Here is a 17079-nt window from a genome sequence, read left to right as displayed (position 1 = left end):
CCCACTCCTCATGTTCTCTCCCTATTTTGCTTTTCCTTTCTCCTCATTTGAATAACAGTAATATTGTAACTTCCTCCCTTTCTTTTCCCTTCCCTTATGTATCTGAGTCTGTTTTGTCAGTCTGTTTTTATCCCCTTTTAAAGCTGTACAACGCACTCTAGATCTATCTTATATTTTACTGTTACTCGCTTAGTATGTAATAAGCGATTTATCAAATTTAAATAAACTTGAAACTTGAAACTTTAAAAGTAAAACTAAATTTCTTCCAGTCGAATCTCCTAGATTATGGAATTTTGAATTTTCCCCTATTGAATATAATCCTTTATTTAGATGGGATAAGTCTATTCATATTCTGGGAGCAAATGTAGAGAGTCAGTTAATTCTATAAATGTTGCCTAACTGCCATGTGTGGATTGCGCCTATTGGTGTTTTAAGCAGTCTTCTAGTGCAATAGATTTATCATTCTGAATGGACGGGAAATATCCCCATGCTTGCAAGCCGTGTAGAAGGAATCCACTCCTCCAGTTTTTGAATCCCTCCTCCTTCACTAGAGGGCTCTGCTGCCCCCTTCAGTTTTTTCTTGTGCATGCAAGCTGGGAAGAGTGTTTTGATCTGCTCTGTATATTTTTTTTTGCAAATTTTGGATGTCTTTTTGTGCATGGAGAAACAGACTGAGGTCAGCAGCTTGATAGGCCAGTCCCTCTATGATGTCTGTTGGCATGCATGTGGTGGGGAAAGGAACCCTGTAAGTTGCGCTGCTGGGTGCCAACATTTACACCTGACTTTTACATGGTGTAAATGTAGGTGCCCAAAAGTCAACATAGGCTGTCTTCTACAATGGAATCTGGGCACCCAGATGCTGTTACAGAATACCATCTTTGCACACAGATTTCAGGCACCTGATGTTTAGTGTCCTTTATAAATTGCCTTCATGTGCTTAACTTTGTGCCCCGCCCTCATTCCACTCAGACTCCACCTCTGTGAACACCCACCTGAAGGCTCTACATTATTGGCGATATGCGTGGAGTTAGCACTTAGGCACATTCACTTACATGCCAGTATTCTGATCATTTATGCGTATAACTGGTGTATAAATGCTAATGCCAATTTTATAGAATTACCGTATTTTCACGAATATACTGCACACCCGTGTAAAACGCGCACACGGGTATAACGTGCGGGAAACCAAAATTTATGTAAAGAAATTAATATATAGCGCGCACACGCGTTAAACGCACATGCTGCTCCATGAATTAAAACCTCCTTGAATTCCTGTCCCCCCTTGAAGTCCTGTCCCCACCCTGAAAGCCTGATGCCCCACCCCGAGCGGTCCTTCAGGGTGGGGGTGCGAGCGGTCCTTCAGGGTGGGGGTGCGAGCGGTCCTTCAGGGTGGGGGTGTGAGCGGTCCTAACTGCATAAGTGCCGACTCAACCCCTGGAATGCCCACAAGTTTGTTAATTTCAGCATGGTCACAAACCACAGATATTCAGCAGCTTTGGAAAAATGTTTTAAACAACCAGGAGCCTCTCCACTTTGAATATTAGGTGGTCTATGTCCCTACCTGTCTGCGTGTTGCATGGGGATGCGATAATGGTGTTTAACCTCCCTGATAAAGTGTCTGAAAAGTCGTGCTTGTTGCTGTGTGCACTGTAGAATTTCGACTCCCAGGGCCAGAGGTTGAAAATGTAAAATAAAACTCCAATTTGTTTGGTTAGAAAAAGAAAATATGAAGAAAAAAAAGCCCAAGCAAGAAAAAGAAAGGCACGACTCAAGAAGAAAGAGCAACGACAGAGACAGAAGGAGCGCCAAGAAAAACAGTTGAAAGTGTCACAAGAAGTGAAAGCAGAGGATGAGCAGTGGCTCGATGAATCAGAGGAATGGGAAGCCCGGAAGCTTTTGCTTGCTCAGAGAAGAGTGGCCTCTCTAAGGCTTCTTACGTTGCTATTAGCCCAAATAAAAGTAAGAATATTATTTCTAATGACTTATTACCGCCATTATTGCCTTTGTTTTATGAAGGTGTGCTACATCTTATCCAAATAAATCCAGGTGCACAGAATGAATTCTAATCATTAGTTCTTTTCTTTTTAATACACTTGGCCTCTTCCCAGAACCAGTGTAAGGAATTGTCTTTATTTTAGGGCCAGTACAGAAAACTACCATAAGGGCTATTGTGAGGTATATGCACATGTTACTTGGCGTACAATGCACAACGGGGGTTCAGTACATAACTTTATTTGCATGATATACATGGGCACACAGTATATTAAAGTGAATTGAAGCTATTAGTATTCCTCCACAATCCATGGAAGTACATAAATATAAGAACATAAAAGTTGTCATAGTGGGACAGACCAAAGGTCCATTAAGCCCCGTGGCCAACCCAGGTCACAAGTACCTGGAAAGACCCCAAAGAGAAAAAACAGATTTTCCAGTGCAATAGGTGAGATTTTATGCTGTTTTATCCTAGGAATAAGCAGTAGATTTTCCCAAATCCATCTTAATAAAGACTTATGGACTTTTAGGAAATTATGCAAACATTTTTTGAACTCTGCTAAGCTAACTGCTTTCACAACATTCTCTGGCATTGAATTTCAGAGTTTAATTGCATGCTGCGCACAGAAATATTTTTTCTGATTTGCTCCAAATCCACTACTCAGCAGCTTCACTTCATATCCCCCAGCCCTAGTGCTCTTGGAAAGAACAAACAAGCAGTTCACATCCACCTGTTCCATTCCACAAACTTCCATCACATGTCCCCTAAGCTGTCTCCTCTCCAAATCAAAAAGCTCTATCCACTCTAGCCCCTCCTCATAGGGAAGCCATCCCATCCCCTCCACCACCCTCATCGCTCCTCTTTGCATCACCTCCAACTCTGCCACATCTCTCTCCAGATGCGGCGACCACCCACAATGTGAAAACTTTCACTGCTGGGTCCAAGACATTATAAAAGGATTAGCTGAGAGGATTTTTTATTTTTAGCAAATACCTGACATTTTAAAAGACAGAACAGGAGGTAACAGTTCTGTATACGTGTCTGAAGAAAACAAAAGTACCAGGACACATCAGCGCATGAATCAGATTGATGTCTTGCACATATATTTTATGCACAAGAAGTTTGTGAAGCTAATATTTATGTGCAGATGAATGCCAGCGTTTCATTTTCTTCAAATCAGTGCACAGTGAATCCACCCTTACCACAGAACCTTTGTATGCATGCGTCCAAATTTGCATGCTTTGAATTTGCATCTCATTAGTTTACAGAATTGTTAGGGAATATTTTCTCATTAATTTCCAGATAGAAGCTGTACACTCAGCCTTTGGCATGTGTCTGTATCATGGATCTCTGGGGTCAATGTGGAAAGCTAGGCAGCATCACAAAAGTAATGAGAAAATATTCCCCAGTTATGCAAATTCAAAGTACACAAAACTTACATGATAATCAGGGAAAGCTGCCCTTACTGCAGTACCTTTGCAGTGTGCATGTTCGAAGAAAATGAAAGTGCCAGCACACATCTGCGCATGAACTTATCTGCCGTCATTTACTATGTTACTATGCAACTGGAATGTTCTGTGCATAAATATTCACCTTGCAAAACTTCCAGGTCATGCACAGATGTGTGTTGACTCTGGACATACATGTACCTCCTGCTTTGTCTTTTAGTTGCAGATATTGAGTATGGTCACAGAAAAAAAAGCAGCTGACAAAAAAGTCCCCCAAACTGGCAATAAATCCTCTCTATTAACCTTCTACATTGCCTTGGACCTGGTGGTGAATTTCTTATGTTGTGTGCACATTAAAATCATCTGTTTACTTCTGTGCATGGCAGAGGAATGCCCAATATCTTCAGTATCCATTCATTTTACTACACTGTACATGCGCATGAGTTAACATTTGCACTGAGCCTCTTTGTATGTTATATGCCCAATAATATGTGTGTATATCTTGCGGTAACCAAAAGTTTCTACTCAAGATAGCTTTCTGTATTAGCTCCTCTATATTAAAAAAAAAAAAAAAATTGGTAATGTTACAAGTAAAAGAAAAGGGAAATACATAGTAATCATTAAAAAAAAATACCAAATACTGTACATCCTATCAAGCCCACATTGAGTTTCTCTGTATCTTCAGAGTCATTTGGATTTGCAGAAAGGGGAAGGGAGGTGGTGTACCTCTTAAGGAATGTATGTATTCTTTAGAAGTATTGTGATACATGTCACCTTTTTACCCCATGATCTGTACATTCTGGAGTTCTAGAAACTACGAAACTTGTAATACATCAAGAAATGTATCTGAAAGAGAAATGCAAAATATTGCAGATTCCAGCTCTGCATACATTCATTAACTGAGGTGCTATCTGCACATTCAACAAATGTCAGTAATCAGAACGTGAAATGTCATACTGTGCTTGCCCAGAGAGAACAATTGGTTGACCTGCAAATCTGATATTCTTGAGCAATAGGTGTGTCATTATGGACAGTAGGGTGTTCTCCCAATGCTCACGAGCCATGCAGAAGGAATCCATTCCAGGTTTTCAACTCCTCCTCCTTTAGAGGGCTCTGCTGCTCCCTTCAGTTTGTACCAAAGCAGGCGATAGCCCTATATAGGAACACAAAAAAAGAAGGTGTAAGGGTAGACTCCCAGAACTACAAATCTGTTCCACTCTGAAAGTATACATGTAAAACATTATAACTGAACAATCAAAACATCAAAATAACCGTACAAATCAGAAACATTTATGGAGCTCAAACATTCTCCCCAGTGTGTTATATTGATAGATTATGCTTCATACTCTTAACGTCTGAGTGACATCAGAATCTCAGTTTTAACTCAACCTCATTACTGAGATAGTAGGCAAGTGGAGTAAATACTGACAATGCAGAGTTCCAGAATGATATAACTATCTGCTAGAAAAGATATTAGCAAGGTAAGAATCGAATCTCTTTTTTTAATGCAATTTGCTGGGTGGAAGGGTAATTCCTATTTGGGGGGGGGGGGAGAGAGACAAGACTAATTTTTGGCTTCCACTTAAACCAAAAACATAGCCAGAAATTAAAATAACCTTTCAGCCAAACCAATCAACATTCACAGTATCTACATATGTAAATCATCAATATGGCTTCTAAACTCTGGGATAGGTAGAGAATTTATGTATAAAATGTTACACATGCACAATATCTGCCCCACTAGAAAAAAGAAGTCATTAATGTAATGTAATGTAAGAATCGCAAAATAAGCTTTAAAATTGTGGAGAATGCATTATCTTACAGCGGTTGTTATGATAACTGAATGCTATTTTATTCTAAACCTTTCTCTGCTTTTTTGTTTGCTTCAAGGAGTTTGTAGAATTGAACAGAATGAATGAAGAGCTCCTGCTGGACATTGAAATGGAAGATGAGCTCAGTCGTGAGATAGTATTAAATGAGTTAAATGAGCAGAAAAGAAAGGGTATCTTACCACCTCCTCCTGATGAAGAGTTGGATACTGAAGTAAAATCCAAATGCCAGTTACCCAGGAAAGGCAAGTCAAGAAAACGTGAGAAGCAAGAAGGAGGAGATAAGACCAAGATGCTGGCATCTTCCCAGAGCTTGAGGACTCTTTCAAAGGAGCATGTGAAGAAAGAGACCCTGAAGAAGAACAAGCAGAATGGTTCCTTGGGCTGCACCTCCCTACAGATTACCTTTAATCAAGACTGCAAGGAGATACAGTTCTTTGATAGGGAAAATTATCATATATGCCATATATCTCACCCCAGAAAGGTACCTGAGCCAAGCTCTGGCAAAAAGCCAAAAGTATACGAAACAGATGAATTCATCCACTATTTACTGAATTACTACCAATGTCCAAGTTATGCACGAATCTGTCCAGAGCCCAGTGACACTGTGAGCTCATCCTGGTGGCAGAGGGTTGTCTTCCACAGCGGCAAGGGCTTCAGAGTCCTGTTGAAAAACACATATGAACGGCACTTCACCCAGCTCAATGTGGAGCGAAAGACTGCTCAAGGCATCTACTACACCCCACAGGAGGACGACTACAGAAACTGGAAGTTCACAGTTGGAAGACCCGATAGAAACTCTGACAGCAAACCTTGTACCAGAGGATTTAGCAAGAATGAATTTCAGAGGCAGTGGTCTCAAGAGGAATTCACTGAATCCTGTGGCAGTCCAAGGCAGGCTCCTGGCCATAGCGTGGGCCATAGTCCCAGTCAAGGCTCACACAGGAAAAGGAATCCTGAGCCCTCTTATGAGAGCATGAACTCTGCCTATGAGCTGAGGGATGTGCTGGAGGAGATCAGCAGTGACTCCGAATACTTCAGTGAGGAGAGGAGTGGATCTGAAAGGAGGAGAAAAGGTGGCTGTAGAGGCAAGGAAAATCCAGCAGTCCGAAATCGGGCTTGTGTAGAAATGGAAAAACCAAGTAGACCATACCCCCAAAACCCGGAAAGCAGGAAGCATGATTTGCCAGATCTCATTCTCCCCTTTGGGTTCCCACATCAGGAAAGGAGAAATCCGTGCCAGTGTCAGCTCAGGAAATCCTGCAGGCATGAGGAGCAAAAGAGTGAGTCTGGTTCCAGCCAGGATGGGGGGGAAATCACCACATGCACGAGGAAAAGGAAAAAAGGTCAGCAAGCGACGGACTTGGGGGAAGACGATCCCTGCTTTGAACCAGAGTATTTGGAATCTAGTAGGCATGAGACTGAGTGGGGAAACACACTGTGGCAGAAAACCACACTTAAATCCAAAGCTGCTTTAATCCAGAAGACCCCTTCCCAGTACAGAATATCTAGCAGGGTGCTGGATCTATGGGACTCAGAATACATGTATAACAAAGAGGACACAAATGACTGCATAAACCCAGCCAATTGTCGGCAGTCTTCTGAGCATAGTCCGAGTTATCGCCCAAACCACACTGTGGGAAAAAGGACCTCAGGCTCCTGTCCGAAAAGCTTTCGAGAGTTTCTGCGCCAGGGCCACTGTTTTTATAGCACTTAAGAAAAACTGCTTTCATAATATATTTCTCAAATTAGAATCCTTTTGTAACTTACTAAAGAATCTGTCCCTTGACACCACTATAACAATTCTGTGCAGCCCTTTCCTGCCAAAGGGGCCCTTTGGGGGGGGGGGGAATCTCTGAGTGCTCTTAATGATTGGGTGAATTATGACCTGGGTTAGTGGAATGGGCTGAAAAGGACATATAAGCCATTCAAACAGGGGCAGAATAGCAATCCTGAAAATATTCTGCGTGTTCATTTTAAATTTCACTCTTAGGGGGAGTTCTGAAAGTGAGTGCCTCCTTTTAGGCAATCCTATCCTGCATGATGAGAGCCTGTTACATAACAGTATCTGAGCACCCAGATTCCATTATAGAATCCTAGTGTAACCTGGCATCATTGTGCCTTATGTTTAGACATGTGCGGATGCACCAGCCATAGATCCAGGGTGCAGCAAGGGCACACATAGCTAATAATATTCTATTAAGTACTGTGTGTAAACTGGGAGGCACGCCCAGGTGAACATCCCTTGCATTTGTGTACTATCCCCTGGATTTCATATATGGTGCCCAAATTGCATGCAGATTGAAGATGCATGCACAAATTAATTAACAAGCCATTAACTAGCAATAAATTGATATCAATTATTGCAGTTAATTGGCATTAATTAGATTTTGTGTGTGCATTTTCCTGTGTGCTATTTTGTAACCTCATGTACCTAAATCCTCTAGTGTGCCACTCAACGGGGGTGTGGGCAGGGTAGGGGCATTCAAAAATTTGCTCATGGAGTTATGGAATGTCACCAGTTTTGCACCCAAATGCCAAGCGTTGGGTGTTTATAAATAATGATGTATTTCATTTGGAATATTATCAACAATGTTCAACACCAAATCCCGAATATCAAAGAGATAATAAGCACTTTAATATATATAAAGGCCTCAGCCCTACCACTCCACCGCTGTATATAACTTGATAACGGGAAGAATTACGTCAGTCTTCACGATGGAGAATACAACCAACATTCCGGAACTCGAGGAGATCGCAATAGGAGACCAAGATGATAAGCTGGTCAATTTAGAGGTAAGCCAAGAAGATGTACTCAGGCAGATAAACAGACTAAAGAGCGACAAATCGCCAGGTCCGGACGGCATTCACCCAAGGGTACTCAAGGAACTAAAAAACGAAATAGCGGAGCCACTTCGACAGATATACAACCTATCCTTAAAAACCGGAGAGATCCCAAAGGATTGGAAAATAGCAAATGTTACACCCATCTTCAAGAAGGGCTCAAGGGGCGACCCAGGAAACTACAGGCTGGTGAGCCTGACCTCGGTCCCGGGAAAGATGATGGAGGCACTGATTAAAGACAGCATGTGTGAACACACCGAAAAAAATGGGCAGCTAAAACCGAGTCAACATGGCTTCTGCAAGGGCAGGTCATGCCTCACAAACTTATTGTACTTCTTTGAGGGGGTGAACAGCCAGGTGGATAAAGGGGAATCTATAGACATCATTTACCTTGACTTCCAAAAAGCCTTCGACAAGGTACCACACGAGAGACTGCTTAAGAAGATATGGAACCACGGGGTGCAAGGGGAGGTCCACCGATGGATTAAAAACTGGCTGGCAAACAGGAAGCAGAGGGTTGGCGTAAAGGGCCATTACTCAGACTGGAAAGGGGTCACGAGCGGAGTTCCGCAGGGGTCGGTGCTAGGACCGCTCCTGTTCAATATCTACATAAACGACCTAGAGGTGGGAACCAAGTGTGAGGTCATTAAATTTGCAGATGACACCAAACTATACAGCAGGGCTCAAACCAGGGAAGACTGCGAAGATCTCCAAAAGGATCTAACGCAGCTGGAAAAGTGGGCCGAAAAATGGCAAATGAGCTTCAACATAGGGAAATGCAAGGTCATGCACGTGGGGAAAAAGAACCCGATGTTCACATACAAAATGGGGGGAACACCACTAGGGGTCAGCAACCTGGAGAGAGACCTGGGAGTGATGGTAGACGCAACACTGAAGGCATCGGCGCAGTGCGCCACAGCCTCAAAGAAAGCAAACAGAATGTTGGGTATCATTAAGAAGGGTATTAGACCAGGACGAAGGAAGTCATCATGCCGCTGTATCATGCAATGGTGCGGCCGCATCTGGAGTACTGTGTCCAGTACTGGTCGCCGTACCTCAAGAAGGACATGGCAGTACTTGAGGGAGTACAGAGAAAAGAGCAACTAAACTGATAAAGGGAATGGAAAATCTCCCATATACCGACAGATTGAAGCAGTTGGGACTTTTCTCCCTGGAAAAGCGGAGACTTAGAGGAGACATGATAGAAACCTTCAAGATCCTGAAGGGCATAGAAAAAGTAGACAGGGACAGATTTTTCAAATTGTGGGGCACCACAAGTACAAGGGGGCATTCGGAGAAATTGAAAGGGGACAGGTTTAGAACAAACGCTAGGAAGTTCTTTTTCACTCAGAGGGTGGTGGATACATGGAACGCGCTTCCAGAGGCTGTTGTAGACAAGAAAACATTAAATGGTTTCAAAGAAGGTTTGGATAGATTCCTAGAAGAAAAAGGGATTGAAGGGTATAGATAGGTATAGACCACTACTCAGGCAATGGGCCGCCGCGGGAGCGGACCGCTGGGCAGGATGGACCTATGGTCTGCCTCAGCGGAGGCAACTTCTTATGTTCTTATGACTATAAAGACTATATGTATAGGCCGGTGATGAAATCCACGTAATTCTTCCCATTTTCAAGTTATATATAGCGGTGGAGTGGTAGGGCTTAGGCCTTTATGTATATTAAAGTGCTTACTACCTCTTTGATATTTGGGATTTGGTGTTGGATAAGAGTTGGGTGTTGGAATTTATGCCAGGTTTCAGCTGACATAAATATTAGTGCCCAAATTTGGGCACAGAAATGGGCTATAGGTGCTGTTCTATAATGAGTGCTCATTTTGGAGCACTCTTTACAGAATAGTGTTCCATGCTGATTTTTTTTTTTTCCTGGCACCCAAATTTGGATGCCATTTACTGATTCCGGGCCTATAACATCTATATGTGCCCTTAAACAATAACACATCTGCACGTAAGTGCTAACTATACACATTTGCACACACCCTTGAGAGCCTTGTTGTAGAATTGCCCTTTGTGAGGGTAATTTTATAAGGAAGGTCAGTAGGAACATACTCTGTATAAAAAACTAGCGTATGTGGTAGAAATTGCATCAACATTGCAGGTGCAGACATTTTAGTCCTGCTTAAGAGCAGGTATAATATCTGTACCTAGATAATTTAAGCAGGCCTCTACACTAGCGTATTTTGTAATCTATGCCCCTGATTCTATAAACGGCGCCTAGAACATAGGCGCCAAGGAATGCAATGCATAGCACATCAATCTTAAGTTAGGTGCTGTTTATAGAATCACACCTAGCAGTGCCTAAAGAAAGATTAAGTTTATACCTCGATAATCTTTCTTGTAGATGGGTATAGAAGGCATCAATCATTTTATTTAGCTCTGCTTCCTTCCCCAGTGAGCTGTGCTGTAGCCTCTCGGTTTGTACCAAAGCAACCTAATAGCATCAAAAAGGAAGGAAGGGATATGGGAAAGCTTCCCAAATAATAACTAACGCTCTGTTCTGCTCTATAAGTAACATGCCTAAAACACAGGATAACGTGAAAATGGGGGGGAAAAAAACAAGGTGGCTCAAACAAGCCACCTACCTGAGTACAACCTGCACCACCAATTAAGAAATTTTATATTCATCTTAGTCGGCTCTTGAAGGGAGCCTCTTTGCTCTGCAACCCTGCTAGATAGGGAAATGCAAACTGAGGCAAAGTGTCTACTATTTTGTAGCCCTATTCTTGGCATCATAAGCAGGCACAAGGAATACTGAAGGGAGAGTTTAAGGACCTCTACAGCTGGCTACAGGAAAGATTATCGAGGTGAAAACCTTATCTTTCTTTCCAGTGCAAGAGGGTGTAGAGGTCCTGAACAGTTCTGACATACCTAAGCAGTCCTTAGAGTCCTGGGCAGAACAGATGAGCCTGCTGAGCCAGTACATCAACCCTATAAAACTGAGAAAGTATGAAGGGTGGACCATGTCGCTTCCCTACAACTCTCTTCTGATGGTATGACCCGCAACTCTGCCCAAGAAGCTGCATCCCCTCTTGTGAAGTGTGCTTTTACTGAGATCAGAGACTGCTTTCCACTTCTGATGTAAACTACAGATATGGCAATACATATCTGGACAACAGTACATCCTGTAGGGGGCATAAATGTGCCTTTGCCCAAGGAACTACCTCTATAGTCGCCACCATTGAGCCTAACATTAACGGTGGTATTCTGACTGTGGGAGTCTGCCATCTAAAATTTCCATAATCTGTCATCTGAGCTTTTGTTTGTGTTGCTCTGGAAGAAACACATGACTCACTACGGTGTTGAATCAGACTCCCAGATGCTCCAGAAATTGAGATGTCTCCAGGTGGCATTTCTGGAAATGTATTATCCAGCCCATATGTACCATCTGTCTGACCTGGTTCACTGCAATCTCTCCCGCGGCCTTGGACTGGGCCAGTTCTCTAGATATGGGTGTACTTGAAATCCCACCTTGCGCAGGTACACTGCTGCTGTCACCATCACCTTGGTGAATGTTCGTAGCACTGTTGCATGCCCAAAGGAGAAAGCTGAGAGTTGAAAATGTCTCTGCAGTATGTGAAACTGCATGTATCACCTGTGAGAGGGAAAGATAGGAATGTGCAATTAAGCCTTCATTAGATCCAATAAGGCTAGAAATTCCCCTGGTGCTACTTAAGCAATGACCAATCGAATGATCTCCATGCGGAAGCATGGTACTTTCAAAGCTGCATTGACTGACTTTAGGGCCGGTATTAGTCTCCAGTCCTCTGAATCTCTTTTGGGCACGATAAAATAGAATATGTGGAGTATCTGCCTATGCCCGATTCTCCATCTGGTATGGGCTTTATGGCTTGAATGTCCAAGAGTTGCTTTACTGTTGCTCAGACTCAGCACCTTCTCCAGGCATCCGGCTGAAGAATCCAGAAATAGATTTTGCAGATGAAAGAACTCGAACATGTAACCTACTTAAATTATATCTAACACCAACCGATCTGAGCAAATCTCTGCCCAAGCCTCCCCAAATTCATAACCTCCCAGGGAGAGGGCTATCAACTTGGCATCATTGCTGCTTCTTGGAGGCTGCTGAGGAGTGTGAAGTGAAGGATTGAGGACAATGCTATTGCGATGGAGTATGTTGTTCGCCAGGGAGGCACTCCACATCCAAAACAGCCCCTGATTATTTTGAGATGAGAATATACTGAAACAGTATTCAAATTATGCCATGTTAGAAGATCAAGAAGCATAAGGTACTAATGACGTTATGGTCCACCGTGTCTAAGAGGACATTATGAAGAAAGAAAGTTATACTTGGTTTGGTTTTGAGTTAAAGAAAAGATATAAAGTAATCGGGGGCTGTTTTGGCTGTGGAGTTCAATCTACGTGATGACGCACAGTGATAGTGGAAGTGAGGCGGTGCCAAGAACAGTAGAGCAAGGATTTAAACACTGACTTTTGGACGTGAATTCCACAGTACCAGTGAGTCAGAAATGGGGCGTGTTTGGATTATGTGCTGATTGTTGCGATGTTTAGAAGATGATGGCTAGTGCCCTTGATTATAGCAGAACGCGAAATAGGGCCGCTGTCAGATCTGGCAGAAGTACCTCCTCTTGTGAAAATATTGTGGTTTGGAAATCAGCGTTGGAATATATATTTACTAGTGTTTAAGCCCGTTAGATTAACGGGTGCTAGATGTCTCCTGCTTTTGAACCTGGGCAGGGGCAGAGGCAGAGATGGGGTGGGAGGGAGTGACGGTGGGAGAGCAATTTCAAAGCCTCGGCAGCAGCGGCGGCTCCTTGACCAATCCGCGCTTACAACGTCCCCACACTCGCGGTCTGGCTGGCTCCCCCTCCAAAGCCCTTCGCAGCGGCAGCCCCTCCGCAATCCGTCCCCGCGTCCCATGCCTCTCCGAAGGCCGGCTCCCACGAAAATGGTGCCCCTCTGTGCAAAGCCGCAGCGGCAGCCTCCCTCAAGACACATTTAAAATCTGACATATTGTAATCACAAAACAGAAAATAAAATTATTTTTCTTACCTTTTGTTGTCTGGTCATTATTCATATCATGTAGGGGTCCCAGGCTATGGTTGGCTTTTGATAACTGGCTTGCCAGGGCCCCTTCTTTCTTCTTCCCTCCCTCCATCCCTGCAGCTGAAGACAGGCACCTCCCCCCAGTGGTCTGAGACAGGAGGGAGCAGTTAGGAGAGGGTCTGAGGGCAAAGAGGGGCTCAACAGCACACAACCACCTTTCCTTCCCTCCCTCCATCAGGTGCTCCAGTGGTCTGAGACAGGAGGGAGCAGTTAGGAGAGGGTCTGAGGCTAAAGAGGGGCTCAACAGCGTCCAACCACCTTTCCTTCCCTCCCTCCATCAGGTGCAGTGAATCCACCAATGTTAAAAGGAGCCGCGTCGAAATCGGAGGCCTGCCACTGCCGTAGCACGTTCCCCTCTGCCTTGGTCCCGCCCCTTCTCTGACATATGGGACCGCGGCAGAGGGAACGTGTTAAGGTGGCGGCAGGGCTCCAATTTCAAAGCAGCTCCTTTTAACATAGGCGGAGATGAACTGTACCTGATGGAGGAAGGGAAGGAACGGTGGGGTAAATTTCGGGAACGGCAGGAATTGTTTTGCGGGCCAAGCACCGTGAAAGTTTGTTTCTTTAGGCAGCCCCGGTTGTTTATTTGGATTAAATGTGAGCCGGGTGAGGAAGGCCGCCGCAGCCTCGCTATGGTTGTTTCGGCCTTAGTCGCGCACGGTCATGTTTGGAAGTTGATTTTTCACCCTCCTCGTCTTTCGGGAGTGCAGTTGGTTACTCCGTTCCCTCCCTTCTTCCCTGTCTTTGGATTTGGGGGGGGGGGGGGGGTTGTGTTTTGGAGTGGAGTGCTGCCATTAGTGACACGGTAGGGGTTTTGTGATGCTGCAGCAGTCCGGGTTGGCCGTGACGGTATGGGAGAGTGTGATGTCATGGCGGCTGTGCTTTGCTGGAGTACACTGGTTGCAGCTATGTTGGGCAGGTAGGGGACAACAATGGCGCTTATGCTCAAGTCCCCGCCGCAGCTCCTCTCTCGATCCTGGTGCGGTTCGAGAGAGGAGTCGTGGCGGCGGCTTGAACATAAGCGCGATTGTTGTCCCCCTACTTAGCCGCGAGGCTGCGGCAGGGTTTCCATGGCAACCCTGATCGCGGATCTCAGTGTAGGGCCTGGTCTGGCGGCGCCGTGTAGGGCGGAAGCGGGAGGCGGGACCTCAGCACAGCACCGGTGGCCCCCAGGAGTTTGAGGTCGGCGGCGGACATGCCTGGCGTGGCATGGTGCAGGAGGAACAGTGATCGGTGGCGCGAGCTGGAGAGCAGGTGGTGACAGTGATCGGTGGCGCGAGGTGGAGAGTAGGTGATGACGTAAAACGTGCGCATGCGCACTCGTGTTTTCGGGACGGATCAGGGAACACGTTTTTTTTAGTGCGCATGCGCGGCCTAGCATTTTATTATATTAGATACCAGTGAATGGTTGTGTGACTCCCAGACAACTATGAAGATGGGCCTTACTGCACAGTGATATTAAAAGACTTTGAAAAGATTGTTTATATTTAAAAATTGAGATACTGAAAAATCTTGCTGAGGTTTTTGTGGGATTTTTTTTTTTTTTAAGAGGCCAATGGCTGTGCTAGCCCCTATGCAGGACATGAGTTGTACTGAAAATAAGGAGTGAAGGTTTTCTGAAGTCTCTTTCTGCACAATTTGTGTCATTAAGTGCAGAGGTCTTTTGTCATAGTTGTCCTTGACTACATTAATGTTTGGTTTGCTTGATACATTTATTGTAGTTCACTCCTCAGGTAGCCATCCAGCGCAAATCTGGCATGAATCTAGTACATCAGAGTCCAAGGAGTTCATCTGTGCTGTATTATTGCAAATTCAAGGGAAATTAAGGCAAATGGAGGCTTTTGAAATCAAATCCAAAGATGATCACCCCAATAGTGATTTTAGCGCTAAAAACAGCTTGGGAAAACAATTTGAATAAAACACAAAAAATTTTGGGTGTTTAGAGGTGGGGACCCCTAATCTAGTCTCAGAAACTTTCAGAACAGGGATTTAAGACCCATCCCCTTCTCCCAATTTTCCTCATAGGCTGCAATAGCCAATACTCACGTGTGTCTGCTTCTACGGGGACTGCCTGAGCTGAAAACTGCAGCTCAAACAGAGAAAAGATGTCTGCCTCAGGCAAGCACCAAAATGCTTGTTTCTTCGGGCTGCCAGCTAGACCTTCAAGAGGCAGGCTGAGAACTCGACTCTTATAGGTCCTCAAAATGTCAGTGGTGAGAGTAAATTATGCAGCTGACACCCTCTGTAGCCCTCAGGACTGACTTGGGGCCACAAACCTTATGTTTAAGCCCTGGACAAAATCTAGGGTGAACCTCGCTATGAGGGGAGCGGTCCCCAAATGGTCTCAACCATTAGAGCAAGCTGGCTAGGCAGGTTCCCCAAGAACAGAGAAGCCTGCTAGCAACAGACCTCTTGTAACAAGAGTTTGTGTCAGCTCGTAGTCAGAGCCATCCCGCGAGTACTGGGAACTTCTGCAGTGTTGCAAGCCTCACAATCCGGTAAGAAACCCCCCCCCCCCCCCAAATTAAACAGAATCAGAGCAGATCAGATACCTTTCTGAACACGCTTGCAAAAGGGAAAAATTGGGAGGCTACAGCACTGCCCACTGGAGGAGGCGGAGCTGAAGAAAATGAGTGGTGCCTTCTGCAAGACATGTGTTTTGGGGTGACTACCCAGCTGTTCAGGATCTCTACACTCATTGTACTGGAAAGTGGACTTAGGTACTGATAGACATCCAAACCTTAGGCACATCCCATTTATGGCAGGGTTTTCTTGGCCTAAATACCAGTGCCTAAGTCTAAAACAGGTGCTAATTGCTTGTTATCAGCACCAATTAAGCTTTTTAAATGTTAGGCACCTAGATCGTCTAGGCACGCTGATCTAGGTGTCTAAATTTAGGCATATTTTATAGAATCTGGGCTTATGGGCGTACTTGCAAGCTCTGCCCCTGTGCATGACTACTGACAAAGTACGCACCATCATGTCAATGTGTGTATTTTTATAACAGGTCATGTATGTATGTATATGACCACCTAAAATCACCCACCTCAGCATAACACTGTGGCCTTGAGTACAGTAACGGACAAATGCTTAGAATATCTGACCCTGTGTGACTGCAGCTGGCAAATTGTATGGAATAATGGCGATTTAAACCCAGGTCTTCGTCCTGGCAAGATAGCGATACTGTGAATGCCTATGTATTGGTAGTTTGGGGTTTTACCACATGATCTAACCATCATATGCAGCGACCTCCTGGAGTACCTGCCTAAGTCCAATTCTCCGTCTGCCACGGGCTCTATGGCTTGAATGTCTAAGAGTTGCTTTACTGTTGCTCAGAATCTCTGTGTGTGTGTCTATATATTTTAGAGGGGTTTTTTTTAAGGATTTGACTGACATTGAAATTAGAAATAAGGTTTTTTTTTCTACCGCAAATATAAACCTACATTTTTGCACAGGGACCCCTTATCCTCATTTGCTGCAAATATTTCCCCTATCCTTTACATGGCCACCTAACTTTCTAGCTGTTTCAGAATTTGCAGGTGAAAAGTAGCCATGATGTGTAAGGAATTGTGCCCATTTAGGGCTAGATTCTCAAAACTTTGCAATAAAAACTGATGGGCCGCTGTCGCAGCTGTTATTGTTGCAATTTCAAAAAGGCGAGTTATTCTCAAAAAACCGCACATGCAAATGTGGTTGGCGAAGAGTAGCGAAGGTTCGCTAAATTTACACGAGATGAGTCTGCTTGTGATAGTGATCGGCATATGCGCAGAATATACTACGAAAGAGGTATAAATATGCACATTTGCTGGGAAAAGCAACGCCATACACGGTGTATCAATCCAAGGCATGCCAGTGTTATTGGATAAA

The 17079-nt window shown here is 44.3% G+C and overlaps 1 protein-coding gene across 6 annotated transcripts in view; it reads left to right on the top strand.

Moving 5' to 3' along the window:
- The window catches only part of LOC117361221 (A-kinase anchor protein 17B-like), an 85694-nt gene extending 77597 nt beyond the window's left edge, over positions 1-8097 (top strand). For all 6 annotated transcript variants that reach the window (XM_033946271.1, XM_033946267.1, XM_033946268.1 and 3 more), the window contains 2 exons: positions 1716-1959; positions 5332-8097. In XM_033946271.1, the coding sequence (XP_033802162.1) occupies positions 1716-1959; positions 5332-6987 (1900 nt within the window). In that variant the 3' untranslated portion in view covers positions 6988-8097. The remainder of the gene's footprint in view (positions 1-1715; positions 1960-5331) is intronic.
- Positions 8098-17079: the final 8982 nt, after the last annotated feature.

This window comes from Geotrypetes seraphini, chromosome 5 (genome assembly GCF_902459505.1).
Source record: "Geotrypetes seraphini chromosome 5, aGeoSer1.1, whole genome shotgun sequence".
Lineage (NCBI taxonomy): Eukaryota > Metazoa > Chordata > Amphibia > Gymnophiona > Dermophiidae > Geotrypetes > Geotrypetes seraphini.
This window is presented reverse-complemented; position numbering and strand designations above follow the sequence as displayed.